Here is a 16,078-nt window from a genome sequence, read left to right as displayed (position 1 = left end):
TAAACACTCCCAAATAAAAGTCGCGTCACTTCCTTGCCCATCCCAAAGGGAAAAAACGAAATATTAAAAAGAACGAAGTACAAAAAGGGCGAGAAAAAAAACAAAAAGTAAGATCAAAAAGGTGAACTTTAGAAAAAAGGCCCGGCGGAAAACCAGAAACAAGCACAACTGAAACAAAGTAAGTTTAGTTTTTCTGCATTTATTTGATGAACTCGATAGCGAGAATTCCTTAGGCAGCTTCGCGGAGGAACGCAGACGTTTTCCTCCTGCACTCATGGGGGAACTTCACGTCCCTTTTAAAATGGGGGGTTTTGAACTGAAACTTGTCTGTATCATTTATTGGAAAGTAAAGTAATTCAGTGTGGAATGGGAGGGGACGCCGAAGAATAGGGCGCACACGTTTTTACTGGAAAAATGACAAGAGTGGGACATATAGTTGTCTAGCGCGAGGGCTTCGCTATCCCCTATAGAAATAATCGCTACTGTGTTTATGTAAAGACAGAGCAGAGTCATTTTATATAGTTGGATACAGATGTTTTATTGTCTTTCATTTTTCGCTCAACTATTCGCCAGAAGTTGGTTTAACATTAACGAACGAAATATAAGAAAACAAAAGTGTTATTTATAGTCTATTTTTACGTTGTTTTACAATCATTGTACTATACAGTAGTGGCAAATTAATTTTGCGTACGTCTGTCTGGCGTTATTTACAGAATAAAAGTCGTTGAGGCCAAAATACCGCTTTTTTACGGCACGTTGAACGATTCCTCTCCTTTCAAATTAATATGAAGTTACATAAATGAACATGCATAAAACTCGTTTAGCTTGTTGTATTAATTGAAATATGTGCGTGGGGTCCATAGTAAGACATTCAGTCTTGTATGCGTGGCCTTCATAATCAATTTAAGGACAATTGTAGCTGTTCACCCACCCCCGAGGGAAAGATTTCAGAAATATGCGCACACATCGACTCAATACGGCTTACTTGCAAGTCCAAGCACGGCTCTGTCACAGCCGGTGCCAAGTGACAAATGTGTTGCTCGCACTTTGGCTTTACCAGGACATTTTATGAAGTGCTAATTTTTTAAAAAACAATTATGTAACAAGTATGGTATTAGTAGTGAAGTGTACGAAACAGTGCCGTCTTTTTCAGTGACTTAATTATTTTGCTGCTGTCTTGAATGTACAGTTTTCCAGTGTGTAGTAACGTGGAATCACCAGCAGCACCGCATGTGTTCACTGACACCCTCAGCTACCTTTCCTGTGTTTATTAGTCCTGCATTGTGTGTGTCCCCCCCAGCTGTCATGCCGCTCCACAAGACATCTCGGGGGCCTCGCCTGGACCCCACGATGATCTCTGCTCCTCTGGGGGACTTCCGCCACACCATGCACATAGGCAGGGGTGGGGATGTGTTTGGGGACACCTCTTTCCTTTCCAGCCATGGTCCCAGCTCACCTAGCACAAAATCAGAGGCGGGCACACTCTCCTGTACCAGCCCAGAGCCACCGACGAACAGCAACGTCTTCAGCGACACCAGCCCACAGCCCTGTGAACTCCATCAGTCAGAATCCTCCGAGATCCTGTCCCTGGATCTCGATTTAGACTTGGGTCCGTCCATCTTGGGAGACGTTCTCGGAGTCATGGATGGACTGATGCTGGACTCGGGTTGGAGCACTGGCCGTATGAAGGAAGAGAGTGGCAGCAGTTTCGGGGCCGAGGAGCTCAGCTGGAGCGAGAAGGAGTCATTAGTGAGCATCAGAAACGACGTAAACGGCAAAGAGGGGAGCTTGCTAGAGAGCAAGGTAGAAGGGCAAATATCTGCAGAAAGCAGCCTTAAAGTGAAGGGGAGTAGCTTCAGACCAAAGGTGAGATTTAGCGATAAAAGGGAGGAAATCATTGATCAAGAGGTCGATGGCGTGGGATTGGATCAGCATAGGAATGAATTAGAGTGCATAAGCCCTTCAGACGGAGAGTATAAAAAAGGGAATTTTATTGGAAGCTACTCTCTCAGAAGGCAGGATAGAGAGGGAGAACCATCCAATCACGTGGCTGACTCGCCACCGAGCCCCGCCTCTTCTCACAGTTCTGAATACGAGGGCGTCACGTCGCTGGACAGGAGGAGAGAGGATAATCACCTTGCTGAAACAGAGTCCGACGAGGAGCTTGTCGGCAGTGAGCAGGGATACACGTTCGAGGATGAGTTTGATGATGAGATTGGCTTATAGAGGCAGGGTCCAGATCACAGTGACCAATCATACAGCAGCAGTGGCTATTGAATTGTCCTCAGTAATCATGTATAGTTTTTTTTTCATTATTTAAAACTGGTCATGTAAAAGGGAACTGGGAAAATGTTAAACTGGGAATATCTGTTATCAAACTGCAACTGGAAGCAGGGGAGCATAGTGGACAAGTGTGACTCCCTTTTCGAGTTTCACTTTCAGTATGCTGGTGTAATGTTTTCCTGTAGATAAAATGAAATCTTCAAACCCGTGTGCTGTTTGGTGAAACAGTTTCATATGCATGTTTAATTGATGTAATTCAAATTGTTTTTCCTAATCAGTACTTTCACAGACCTCCAGCAAGCTTTTACCAATCTCTGAATGACAGAAGCTTGTAGAACATTCCTCCAGGTGGACAGAGGGAGCAGGACAAAGTCTCTATGAGATTTTTGTATCCTCCTTTATTTTAGTCAGACATCTTGAAGTTTAACTATATATAATTGTTGGGAAAGGGACAATGAATGTTTACATATAAGCAATCAGATTTAATCTAATCAAAATTTTAAGTGTTGTTCAGCAGTACTGAACTAAAAGTAGAATATGTAACTGCCAGTGGTTATGTAACAGTCTATCAATCCTTGTCAAGAGTTTCCTTTTATTGAATGTTGTTAGGCGATTAAGTTGAATGTTCTTGGAGTTTTCTGTTCACAGCAACATTGGGCAAATTCCACATCTCTGCATCTCATCACTATAACCCACAGTATTAACCAAATGTTATTTCCTTTATACTAAAATATCTTATTTGATGGATATGGCAATAACGCCTACACACAAATACTTATGCTGGAAGATTTGTTTTATAAAGTAGTTTATTCGTTACTTATTTTTATAAGGAAGTGTGAAAATTCTCCTGTAAAAATCAGTTAGCTAGGGAACTGTCCATTAAAATATGGCATAAACAACCAAATGACTTGGTGATTTTATGTTACACAATCCATGTTTAATTCATTTTTATATAGCATCTTTCACAACAGAGTCGCCCCAAGGTGCTTTACATGGGTGTGTTGTGATACATTACAACATTTGTATAATAAACAGGAGTGTCATGGCCTCTATTTTACTTTAACTTTCTTCAAGTTGAATAAAGTGCTCCATACTTTATGAATAAAGTCACATGTGAAACACCTCACCTCAAGGTTTCAGATTTCAGCATGTTTTCTTAAATCATCTTGCACAAAACGTAAAGGCAAAATGAGGAGATGTCTGAATGTACGGGATTGATCATGAAGCATATATGTAAAAGCTTGTATTTATAAATTGTTCTTGTTTAGTAACTCGTTTTTGTGTGTTAGCATTCCTTATAGTCCTCCATAGTGTTTTAATAGTGGATGTAGAGATCTGCAGGTTAATCAAATAAATATTTTAATTGTATCTCCTTGTGCCCTTTTCCCTTAAAATCCATCAGTGATTTTCCAGGTTCACTTATTGGTTGTTTATATTAGTGTAGTGCACACTGACTAATGGAAAATTTGGGAAAAACAAAATATGGCTGAAAGCCTGACCACCATAGTAAGTTATTACACCCAAGTGGTGTCTGGCTCACTTAGTTACGACTCTATACCTGTGATCAGTAGGTCACAGGTTCAAATCCCAGGGACAGCAGGCTGATACCACCATTAAGCCCACCACAGGGGGCCTACTCTCACCTGTCTGTGTGTCTCATGGAGAGCAAAACTGGAGAAATAAAAAGACAATGGGAAGCAATAAAATATTACTATTCTATTTAGATGCAAAAAGCCATGTGTTGAAAAGTGACAATGACATAAAAAAGAACAGGTACTGAGTGCTGTATTTATTTTATGCACAGATGAATGTCGTGTGTAGAAATTTAAGGCCTGCGGACTGTTCAACAGAGATAGACAGCACATGGTGATCAAAGGCAGAACTGGGGGGGGGGGGCATCAGAGGGCTTAGTGGGGAAGGAAAAGAGTCAGCCCCCGCCCACTAAACAGAGATGGTTCTGAAGACGTTGAAACCCGACAGAGCCGTGGACAGCAGAACGCCAGGGAGCTGCGGGTGCCAGTGGATCTCCTTGACCTCCGTTTGACCTTGGTGCAGAAACAGCAGCTGGGGGGGCAGCCCCGCAATATCCTCTGCACTGGGGCCCCCGCCGCACGCCTCCACGGACAGGTCCCACTGGCTGACCACGTCATCAGCCCCCGCGGCAGCGAAAACACTGGAATCCAGTGGGTTCCACTCCACAGACGTCACAGGGGCACTGTGCTGCTTGAAGTTTGCCACAGGCTGTCCGGACTAAAGGAGGGGGGGGGGGGGGGTGGCAATACATCAGCACAGCAAATCACTGCAAGGTCCTGTAATGTAGTCAGACTTACAGAATAAAAGAATACAAAGAAAACACCAAGTCTAGGCTTTGTCTATACTTACAATTACAGTGACATTCAAGATAATACATGGTCACATTTCAGACTAATAATTTTAAAAAATCAATAAGTAAATTTAATCTCATCTAATCTACTAAAATGCAAGTAAACTCATAGAAATGTGACTTGATAATATATACCTAAATGTCGTTCAGTGTCAGCTATCAAATAATCCTTTAACAAATAATAGTGTCCGACAAGCCCTTACCTTAAACTGCCTTAAATCCCACACTTTAAGAAGTCCGTCGTCTCCCCCAGACAGTAAAAATGGTTCGTTCCGATTCCAGCTGATAACATTGACGTCTGAGGAGTGTGCCTGATCCACTGAGAGCATAGAGTTAGGGGGAGCTCTGATGTCCCAAATACGAATGGACTGATCCACTGAGCAGGAGGCAAAAACCTAAAGAGGATTCAAGAGGTATTTTACTGATCAGGCTTCAGAGATTCAGTTGTCATCCTTGTTTTCTGGGTGACGTTCATTGCTAGTTGCTTACAGTGGCTTCTGTGGGTGACCACTGGAGGTCTTCAACTGATTTGCAGTGGGAGCTAAACGGCCTCTGGTCGATTTGCCATGACGTCCCTCCCTCCCGCGGTTCCCACAAATGAATGTTCTTCTTGCAATCGGCACTAATTAGACGACCTTTTGGAGAGGGATTAGACGAGTCGTTACAATGTACTAACTGTAGCCGACAATGAGAATTTAATACACCGTAGATCATTGAAGGAATAACTCAAACTATTTAACATAAATTAAATGTTAAAGTACAAAAAAATACCATATTAGCACTACAACAAGATGGTAAAATAAGGTAAGATACTTGGGGAAATTTGTTTTGAAAACTGTACATACATATTAACACGTTATTACTATGTATAAATCACAAATTTTTATAAAATTTCTCACCTGATACTTTCGGTGACCAATCAAGAGCAAAACCCTCAGTCATGTGACCTGAAAAGCTGAAGAGAGGCGTGGCCTCTCCCTGCTGGTGCTTTAAGAACGTGGCCATTGCAGCTGCGCTATGAACGGCCTCCAGCTGCTGACTGAGGTCAAATATCTCCACCAGACCCTTGTCTGACCACACCGCTGCCAAGGATCGCTCCGCTTCTTGCATGACCTAATACGAAGAGTTGAGAAAGACAACGAGAAAATTAGAAAGTGTGTAACACGCTTAATATCTGATGGTAATCGGCACGATTCAACATGGATAGTCACCAAAACACTCACTCTCACTCTGTTGATCCCTCCATAGTGTGGCAGCATGGCCAGCTCCAGCTGAGGTTTTCTTTCCTCATCATCCTCTTCATCACTCTCTTCATCACTGCTCTCCTCGTTCTCTTTCTCCGTGCCATAAATATTGTGCATGCGCATCACAAGGAGCCTGTTAACACGAAGCAGAGTGTGATGTATTGGCAATTTATTGTGACTACTCCACACCGGTAGGGGTGGGAAACACTACCCTATGCTGGAATGTGTTGCATTGTTCTTGTGCGAATAAAGTCAGTCACGAAGTACGGGAATAAGCATGATGTGTGGTTTATGTGAGCTAGCGGACTGATGTTCATGCGTACATAACGATACGTTTTATGGTGAATATATAATAAGTTGGCGACGAGGATGGGATCCCACTCTTGCCGTTAGAGGTAGAGCGCGACCATTGTGCCCCCACACGAAGTTTAAAGAGAGGCTACAGCTGCAAGAATGGCGGCGCTTCTGGGACATATTGATGCCTTCGATGAATCCACGGAGCAATGGTCGACATACGTCGAAAGGTTTGAACATTTTATTGAGGCAAATGACGTAGTATTTTTGAGTGTCATTGGGGCAATCACATATCGCTTATTGAGAAGTTTGTTAGCTCCAGAGAAACAAGGGACTAAAATGTACCAAGACCTGGTGGATATTCTGAACGCGCACTTCTCTCCAAAGCCCATTATCATTACGGAGAGATTCCGTTTCCATAAACGAAATCAGGAAGAGGGAGAGAGTGTTGTACAGTATGTGGCTGTCCTAAAGAGGTTATCTGAGCACTGTGACTTTGGCACTCATTTGCAAGATGCCATGCGTGATAGATTTGTATGCGGACTCAGAAATGAAAGCATTCAAAGGAAATTGCTGACGGAGGAAGCTCTTACCTTCCAGCGCGCGGTCGACATCGCATTATCAATGGAAGCAGTAGCAAGAGAATAAGAGCACTTAAAAAGTTCACTGATGGTACATGCAGTATCGTTTTCGCCGTCGCAAGGGAGCGACAAATGCTTCCGTTGTGGTAGGATAAATCACAATGAACGTGATTGCTACTACAAAGATCAACAATGCCACAACTGCAGGACGTGTAAGGGCCACATTGCTCGGATGTGTAAAAATAAAAGGAGTGATCGGAATTACCTAAAACAAAAGCAGGTAGTAAAAACCAGTAAAAAGAAATTCCAGGATACAACGAAAGGAAATATTCATAAGGTGGAGGCCGATACTTCCGATAGTGAGAAGGAGTTTACGTCAGACTCAGACTCTAAAGTGACGCTGCATATGGTGTCAACAGTAACAAGTGATATTGAGCCGGTGATGACGGTTACTGGGGACAATGCAGCATTGGCTATGATGACTAAGCCCAAGATTGAAGGTCAGAGGATTGAGATGGAGTTAGACACCGGGGCGGCAGTCTCTTTGATGTCACGAGAATTATATGAGGCCAAATCTGCCCACATGCCCTTACGGAAGACCGGTGTCAGAGGGAAGGTTGAAAGTATGGGTGAAAATGAATAAACAGAAGGCCAGATTACCCTTATATGTGTTAAAGGGGAAGTCACCCCCACTGTTTGGCCGTGAATGGCTGAGGAACATCAAGCTTGACTGGCAGGAAATTAAAACGGTGAGAACCATGCACAAGGCCAGTGAGACCCTGGACAATGTTCTAAATCGCCATTTCGAAGTATTCAGCAAGGATTTCGGAACGCTCAAGGGGTTTGAAGCTTCACTGACATTGAAGCCCGGTGAGAAGCCAAAGTTCTGTCGAGCTCGCATAGTACCATATGCCTTGAGGCCGATGGTGGAAGCTGAGATTGAGCGCCTTCTCCAGCAGGGAGTGATCACCCCAGTTCAGTTTAGTGAGTGGGCAACCCCCATAGTACCGGTAATTAAGAAAAGTGGTGACGTGAGAATTTGAGGTGACTTTAAGGTAACTGTAAATCAAGATTTGTGTATCGAACATTATCCGATACCTCGCATTGAAGATCTATTTGCTGCATTGTCTGGAGGGCATCGGTTCAGCAAACTGGACCTTTCACAGGCTTACCTCCAGGTACCAGTTAGTGCAGATTCACGGAAATATCTCACAATCACCACACATAAGGGCATGTTTTGTTACAATCGATTACCTTTTGGAATTACATCCGCCCCATCTATTTTTCAGAGGATAATGGATCAAGTGTTACAAGGACTTCCAAATGTCCACTGTTTCCTTGATGACATACTAGTGACTGGCCAGGATGATGCACATCATCTTAGGAATTTGGATGCAGTACTGAGTCGTCTGGAAAAATTTGGACTTCGTGTCCAGAAGAAGAAGTGTGAATTTTTTAGGAGCTCGCTCACATATCTAGGTCATACAATCGATTCAGCAGGACTCCACAAATCGCCGGATAAGATCCGAGCCATTGTGGATGCTCCGGCGCCGACCGACACGAGTCAGTTACGCTCTTTTCTTGGACTCATTAACTATTATGCGCGGTTCGTTCCGAATCTGTCCACCCTTCTGCACCCGTTGAATGCGTTGTTGCATAAGGATGTGAAGTGGGAGTGGTCCAAGACATGCGAGGAGGCATTCTGTGCGGCGAAAGAGCAGCTAGCAAGCAAGCGTGTACTGGCCCACTATAATCCTAGACTCCCAGTCATACTCGCCTGCGATGCCTCACCCTATGGTGTCGGAGCAGTCATTTCCCACCGACTGCCTAATGGTGCTGAAAGGCCCATAGCCTTTGCCTCCCGCACGTTGAGTAAAGCCGAGCAGAATTATGCTCAGATTGAGCGTGAAGCATTAGGAATCATATATAGAAGTCATCTTGATGGACTCAACTTCATCGGCAAAATCAATTGAAGTCCTCAGGGGATACCCGAGGTCCTTGTTAGTGACAACGGGCCTCAGTTCACGTCTGCGGAGTTTGCCAGCTTTTTAACATCTAATGGCATCAAGCACAAACGCTCAGCTCCTTTTCACCCCGCAACAAACGGCCTAGCAGAGCGCTTTGTGCAGACATTTAAACACTCCCTGAGGTCTTCACGGGGAACAACCTCTGTCTAACAGCGTTTGGACGCCTTCTTATTGCAATACAGGAATACGCCTCATGCCACTACCAAAGAAACGCCTGCCATGCTATTCCTCCATCGCAAGCTTCGCACGCGTCTTGATCTATTGCGACCGTGTGTGGCAGCAGTGGTCGACCAAGCGCAACAGACCCAGCGACGCTACAGGGACACACACGCTAGGGTCAGGAGTTTCGGTGTTGGGGATCCGGTTCTAGTCCGCGACTACCGGAAGGGGGAGGAAAAGTGGACGACGGGAACTGTCGCATCGCAAACTGGTCCAGTATCATACCAGGTCGAGGTTGGATCGAAACAACAGTGGAACCGGCATGCTGACCAGATGGTGGCCTGCTATCCCAGCATTGTACAGCCAGCATCTGACACGCAACCAACACCCACCACGGTCAGTGCACCAGTTATGACAGACGCTGGGGAAATGCAAGGGTCTTCCAGTCCTGGCTGCGTAATAAACTCATCACACACACGGACGCTCCAGTAACACCTCCTCTGACACGGAACGGACATCCAAGACGGATTCGTAAAGCACCGGACATACTGAATCTGTAAACTGTTTTGTGGAACGGTTCAGTTAGTGAGTGCCGTCTCAGGAAATGGCACTATAGTTCTTTGACACACTCAAGGTGATGGGGCAGTCTACCCACAGCCCTTTTTTTTGGATACTGTTCATGGTCATACTAAAATTTAAAAAAAAAATAATGTATATCTATGTACATGTTTAACCTATACTACTTGTTACTGATTGTTGAGTTAGCATACCTGGGATAGGTGTTTTGCAACCTGCAATTTTAAAAGTCTGAGGAATTTTAGGTGTGAATTTAAAGAATGTGTGGAATTTGCACGCTCTGAATACTCCCCCCTGGAACCCTTTAAATGGGTGGAGACCAACCCAACCCCCAAAATGCCCAACCTAGAGTGATGTCACTGCCCTGGACGGCATTTACCTGTTAGCATTAGCTGAATCAGCCTGGGTACCAGCACAGAGTAGCATTGACAGGGGAAATTGTTCCCTGCCATCTCCATCCGCATCTCTCAGCACATCGAAACTAAGACACGGGGCGCCTGGTAAAACAGGGAGGGACGCACTGGGTAAATCAAAGATAACAATAACATAACAGACATAATTCTCTGTCAAAATATTTAACTTGCCTAACGAAGTAGTACGGTGATTGTTTGAGAGTTACTTTTACATAGCTAGACTGCTGGAATCACATCTACATCAGCTGCATTAAAAAGACAGCTAAGATACGTGCAAATAAAAAAAATACGTTTACAATTTCAAAATATCGATCTTGCAGAACCATCGTAATTAATGCGTTGTTACATGTACCAAGCTGTCTAGAATTACGCAGTATATTTTACTGCCTTATGTTATGTAGAATGTAAGGCGTATGACGAACCCGTCTGACATTCGTGATACAGCCGATAAGCCGACCGGTCCATTTCAAGCTGTTCTCCTGGATTTAACACCTCTCTTCCTGGCACGTAAACTTTTTCCTTCCTTTCTCCCCCTTCGTTTTCTTCTTCGTCTTCTTCCATTTCGTCCTCCTCGCTACTACTTTGTTCCATCTCCTCCATCGCATCAGCTGCTGTGGGAAACGTGTCTTTGCCGGGCGCGGACATCTTAGTAAAACGCATTTCCGTCAATATTACAGGGGAAACCTGGGAAACCGAGTTCTGCCGAAATGGCTGCCTGAGGCAGTCGCATGTTATTTTCTGCTTCGTTTAACTTAACATTCGTTCTAGACAATGACATGGAACCGATAAGATAAGAGTGGTACCAGAGGAATTCCAGTTGGTTTTACTTATCGTGGTTAAGCTTTAGACATATCTGCAGAATAAAATTAAATGTACAAGAAGTTTGTTTCACAAACAAGAAGTAATCTGGAAAACGTCTTCATTTTAAAGTAACTGGGCATCCGTGTATTAGATATTATATTTCAGAAAAAATGCTTATAGAAAGCAGAACACAATGTGCTAAATATTTGGTGTTTGGCCTTGTTGCCGTGGTTTTTGTATGAAGTGAAGAGTCACTTGGGTGTGCACTGCATAGTTGTGCAATGCTCTTGTGGTATGTAGCACTTAACCACACATCTGGAACTTTATGACCTTTTGTTTAAAAAAAATATTATCATTGCACAGCACGGAAGTTATCAGCATGACTGCAGAATTAGGACGTGTGTGAAATTTTAAGGGTCCCAGCTTGTCTGAGAAGGACAAGTGATGATGGATGAGTGGGAGAAGAATCCACAAACGGGCTGCTGTCTGAATATTTGCATTCTCAAAGTTTTAAAATACATTTTGCACATAGTATAATGCAGGCACCGTGTCTGGGAATCCTGCTCCTACTGCTTTGCATGTGCAGTTTGCATGTTCTCACTATGTTAAGCAGGACCCCATGTGGATTTGCATGTTCTTCCTATGTTAAGCAGGACCCCATGTGGAGTTTGCGTGTTCTCCCTATGTTATGCAGGAGTGGCCTTTTTGCACACACCATTTTCGTTCCTATATACCATACTGTACAGAAATGTTGGACAGAGAGAAACTCGTCATTTATCTGGGTAGTATGTGTAGGTGAGACATGGGATAATTGTTGATCAGGGTAGAATGGAATTTTATCACACATGCCCGAACTATATGTCCTCCCACTTCTACTTGCTCCTAACAACAACTCTGATGCTTATAAAAACATACTAAATGTATACTAAATGTATAAAGATTACTGAGTAAATAGATAATATATTTGATTTAACAGTTGTCCCTGGTTTCCACATATTGACTCAGAATTTAACATAATAATAAAAGATTAAGAAATAATTCTTCTTTTCTCCAAAAGCTTATTGCTGTCTTGTTGAATTTGTAGAAGAAAATCTCTCCTCATGGGTAACCCAATCATGTATTCATTAAATTTCACCACACACTCCCTTAACTGGTCAAATAAGTTCAGGAACCTAGGAGCTCAGCTATGAAAATATTTGTATATATTTGCAGAAGAAACTGAAACGTTTGTGCAAGCAGTAAAAGTCAGATTTATAAAACCTTGTGTAAACCAAGGTGCATGCCTTACAGATTTATAAATCCCGCGTACTGTAGAAACAGGCATGCACACTTAAGAGACCACCCTAGTACCCTCCAGTAATTACTCAAATTTTGCAATGCAAATTAGCCACATGTATCTATAGACACACACACATCCTGTGTTTGTAATGCCATTTCTGAGACAATAATGCAACCAATAAGAAGGAAGAAAAGAAACTCTTCTGAATGAGAAGTGCAGACTTCAGTGAAATAATACTCAGCACAGGTAGGTGAAACCACCTGCTTGGAATCTCTGCCAGGCGCACCTCCGACAGTGGCCTTCTGCCGGCTGCAGGGTCATCAGCCGGGAGCTGCCCTTCACCGATGTTTTGCTCCTTTAATCCCGGAACTTCTCTTTGTGGTGGAGCAGCGATAGGGACGTCTCCCTACCGCCCCCTGCAGCTGGCCCTAAGATCCCTGTTTCCCCCATTGCTTGTCCTTTCTGTGGAGCCAGAGCCAGAAGCTCCCCTGCTCTGCCTCCTCAGCAATACCTCTGATGGCTCTCTTTAGATTGGTACCTTTGATGCCCAGGGACTTGAAGACATGCTGAGCTGATGTTCCTACATTGCCTCTGTAACCAACCTCCAGTGAGAATGCCCTTCACCCGGCCTGTGAGCATGCAGCTGCCAGCTCTGCATACTTGTTCTTCTTCCTCTCAAAGGCAGCCTCCATTCCTTCCTCCCACGGAATGGTCAGCTTGACCATGATGACAGCCTTGGTGATGGAGGACCAGAGCACTATATCAGATCGCATAGAGGTTGGGGTGATCTCCTGAGGGAACCTGAGCAGCTGGTTAAGGTCAGCTGCTAAGTTCCACTCAGCTCCAGGTGTCAAGAGAGACCATGCCCTATGAGTGTAGGACAGGTCCTGGTCTCCTTGTCTTACAAAGTGAATCAATTTCTGAGATGGCACTGGACTGGTCCTGTTCGCTTCAAGTCTACGTGCCTCCAGAATTTCAGCCAGCCCTGTGTTAATGCTGCCTTATAACCAGAGAGGATGTGTTGCAGGCATGGGTTCTGCGAGCAGTAGAGTTGGTAACTCTCCTCTGTGCCATACCAGATGTTAATGTTCTGGGGGCTTGGAAGGATATCATATGTTGCCATGATCAAAAGGCTGAGTCTGGCTTGAGGTATCCTCCACATGTCAGTCCAGGTAATTGTCCTGTTTACCACTGCCTCCCAGGTTGTCCACCTCCCTTGGCAGTACTGGCCAACTGCTTTGATCCTCTCCTTCGCATTAGCCTTAGACTACATCCTGCGTGTTTGTCCCCAGCCGATACCGATCCTCCCTTGTTGTGACACCTGCAAAGCTTCTTGGTGCTTCAGGCGACGTCCTGTTCGGACCTGGGTTTTAGTGTTTCGGACAATCGGATCTGGTGAGTCTCTCAGTTGGAACACAAGTCTCACCTTCTCTTGTTTATAGCCCAGGCTAATGGATTTCAGTGGTAGCGTGAGTGTGTTTCTGCCAAACAGTGCCACGTTGGAAAGGCACCGAGGGAGGCCAAGCCATTTGCGGATGAAGTTGTTGGCTTTTGCGTCCATCCGCAGTGCTGTGGAAGCTGTGATGTAACTCAGCTTTAATGGCCACATCACCCGTTGGTAGAGGGTGTGCTGATAATACCAGACCTTGAACTTCCCTGGTAGGTAGCTCTAGTCAATCTTGTTCAGGCCATCCATGAGCTGCTTATCAGATAGATCACCTGTATAGAGCGTTCCAAGACTTCTGACAGGATGTTCTGCCAGGAGTGGGATCTTCTCACCATCAACCAGAAAAGTAATGTTGTCATTCCTAACCCCCTTGCAAATAGAGAGACTGCAGGACTTTGCTGGTTTACAGAAGGCTGTGGGCATATTTGAAAGGGTCCTTGAGAAAGCTTGCCTTGGCCGTCTCTTTCCGGCCCCTGCGCTTACGAATTCTTTCAGCTCATCTGAGGTGAGCGAGTCTTGACTTGATCTGCTCCCATAGGCTCTTCAGTCCCTCCTTCTCCTGCCCCTTCTGCAGGAGGCATTGCTCTTTAACCAACTGGGCTATTTCCCGCTCCCGTCTCCCGCTCTGTTTTGGGCTGGTCCTTCTCTTGGGCTTTGTTCCAAACCTCAGGGTTACTTCCTTGTAGACAATGCTGCCCATTAGAGAGCTCCGCAGGATAGTGAGAAGGCTTACCTCATAACTCCTCCATGTTTCCTTGTCATTGGGTCTGGGCTTGCACTGGCTTTACGGACTGGTTTCTCTGGTGCCTCGCTTGTGGGTACGCTTGAGGTTGTTTCGCTGGAATGTTGCTGAGGGTGGTGCAGATCATGTTGCATGTCTTGCTGTAAAGGCTGCTCCGTTCCCTTGCCAGATGCAATGGTGGAATCATTAACACTGTGGTGCTCAACCTGGATGAGATTCCTCCTTGTCTGACCTGCTTTTGCAGTGCAAGATTGCATCTGGTTGTTTCCTCCACATTTGGCTTTACCCTGGTGGATGCGCAGGCCACTGTGAGTTGTCACCCACAGCCACATTCTCTGGGGATCTGTTGGTCCTTTGTCGTTGCTGTGTTAGTCATTACCATAAGTTCTGTCCTGATTGGTCCATCTTTCATCCCGCCTCTCGGTGGACCATCGGGCTGTTTTTTTCCTTAATCTGCTTGTAGTTTTGTAGGGTGGCCAAGTAACAATGTTACACAGCTATGTGGAGTGGGTAACTAACCCTTCCACCACTGGTGCAGTCTTCCCTGCCGCCAGCTAGTCTTTCCTGGCTGCCCTCCAATCTTTCCTGGATGTCAACTGCTCTATTCTCAGTTGTCATTGGCAAGCCAGATTTGCAATATTCAGCACAGGTAGGTAAAACCACCTGCTTGGCATCTCTGCCTGGTGCACCTCTGACAGTGCCCTTCTGCCGGCTGCAGGGTCATCAACCGAGAGCCACCCTTCACCGATGTTTTGCCCCTATAATAACGGAACATCTCTGGGTGGTGAAGCAGTGATAGGGATGTCTCCCTACCGCCCCCTGCAGCTGGCCCTAAGATCCCTGCTTCCCCAAACCAAGAAAGCCAACCATCTGCTTGTGTGACAAACAAAAAAAAAATGTCAAATGGCAGCATCTGACTGCTGCTGGGGGGTTCTTGACAGGGACTCTCATTTAGACAACCAATTGTAAAGTTGTCCCTTCTGGGAATTATCCCCCACAGATATATGAATGCAGTATGGAACATAGGCACAGTGGGGTCAGGTAAATCCCCCAGAGAGATATGAATGGAAAAGGTTTCTATTTTAAATGTCCTTTTATATGCAGTGACCGAGATGTGGAAGGGTGGCACCAGACCAAGCAAGCTAGCATCCACCCCATCTGCTCTGGTTGGGTGAGTTAGCTCCACCACATGTGGGTGTACCCTCACAAATGCCAGCACACACCTACACAGGCAGACGGTAGGAAACATGAGGACCCTGAATGAAGAACTGAAGGGAATCGAAGTACTTTTAGGAAAAATTTGCACTGCATTAAAAGAATTAATGAAAACGTGTACACGTTTGTTATACATCCTTTGGCATACCGTCTCCCTCAGTCTGACAGAGGAGGAAGGTTCTCAGCAACAATATCATCTGCTTCGCTATCTGCCGGTTTGGGGTTAGGCAGGCTGTGTCGTTGGTATATGTTGTGCAGGACACAGCAAGCTGATATACTATTATGCATCAGAACACTGCCTGACCCATCCAAACACAGCCACGTGTTTTTCACACACCCTATGGCGCACTCTGTCACTAAGTGCTCCACTCCTCATATCACATTGAACCGGCATTCCCCTTTGCTGTGTGGTTAGTAAAATGGGGTCAATAGCTAGCATTTAAGTGGGTAACTTAAGTGAGTGGTACACGCACATGAGTCAAAGGAAAATATACAGCTGTGGAAATAAATTAAGAGACCATAGCACAATTTTTTTGTTTCAGTCATTTCTCAATTTATCCCACATGGAAATAACCTATATAAACATATATGTTTTAATATAGGTTTTGATATAGGTTTTTAATATATGTGACAT

At 44.8% G+C, this 16,078-nt stretch overlaps 2 protein-coding genes across 2 annotated transcripts; one reads left to right on the top strand and one right to left on the bottom strand.

Annotated features, from left to right (window-relative positions):
- Nucleotides 1-3,651, top strand: cdc42ep5 (CDC42 effector protein (Rho GTPase binding) 5). The gene is made up of 2 exons (XM_023830150.2): nucleotides 1-178; nucleotides 1,301-3,651. The coding sequence occupies exon 2, from the start codon at nucleotides 1,306-1,308 to the stop codon at nucleotides 2,224-2,226; it is 921 nt and encodes a 306-aa protein (XP_023685918.1). The 5' UTR covers nucleotides 1-178; nucleotides 1,301-1,305; the 3' UTR covers nucleotides 2,227-3,651.
- Nucleotides 3,652-3,986: 335 nt separating this feature from the next.
- On the bottom strand, nucleotides 3,987-14,586 carry grwd1 (glutamate-rich WD repeat containing 1). The gene is made up of 7 exons (XM_023830136.2): nucleotides 10,383-14,586; nucleotides 9,927-10,044; nucleotides 5,890-6,043; nucleotides 5,566-5,779; nucleotides 5,156-5,301; nucleotides 4,870-5,061; nucleotides 3,987-4,533 (listed from the first exon to the last, which is right to left on the bottom strand). The coding sequence occupies exons 1-7, from the start codon at nucleotides 10,618-10,620 to the stop codon at nucleotides 4,225-4,227; spliced, it is 1,371 nt and encodes a 456-aa protein (XP_023685904.1). The 5' UTR covers nucleotides 10,621-14,586; the 3' UTR covers nucleotides 3,987-4,224.
- Between the last annotated feature and the right edge of the window lie 1,492 nt (nucleotides 14,587-16,078).

This window comes from Paramormyrops kingsleyae, chromosome 9 (genome assembly GCF_048594095.1).
Source record: "Paramormyrops kingsleyae isolate MSU_618 chromosome 9, PKINGS_0.4, whole genome shotgun sequence".
Taxonomy (NCBI): Eukaryota; Metazoa; Chordata; class Actinopteri; order Osteoglossiformes; family Mormyridae; genus Paramormyrops; species Paramormyrops kingsleyae.
Note: the sequence above shows the minus strand (reverse complement) of the source record. Positions and strands in the feature narration are given on the sequence as shown.

What these genes read in the sequence shown, in the direction of transcription:
- cdc42ep5 (XM_023830150.2), top strand. Translation starts at nt 1,306, where the DNA reads ATGCCGCTCCACAAGACATCTCGGGGGCCTCGCCTGGACCCCACGATG.
- grwd1 (XM_023830136.2), bottom strand. Translation starts at nt 10,620, where the DNA reads ATGCGTTTTACTAAGATGTCCGCGCCCGGCAAAGACACGTTTCCCACA. An exon ending in GAGGGATCAACAGAGTGAGA is followed by an intron (nt 5,780 to 5,889) that starts GTGAGTGTTTTG and finishes TCTTCGTATTAG; the next exon opens with GTCATGCAAGAAGCGGAGCG. An exon ending in GGTCACCCACAGAAGCCACT is followed by an intron (nt 5,062 to 5,155) that starts GTAAGCAACTAG and finishes AATCCTCTTTAG; the next exon opens with GTTTTTGCCTCCTGCTCAGT.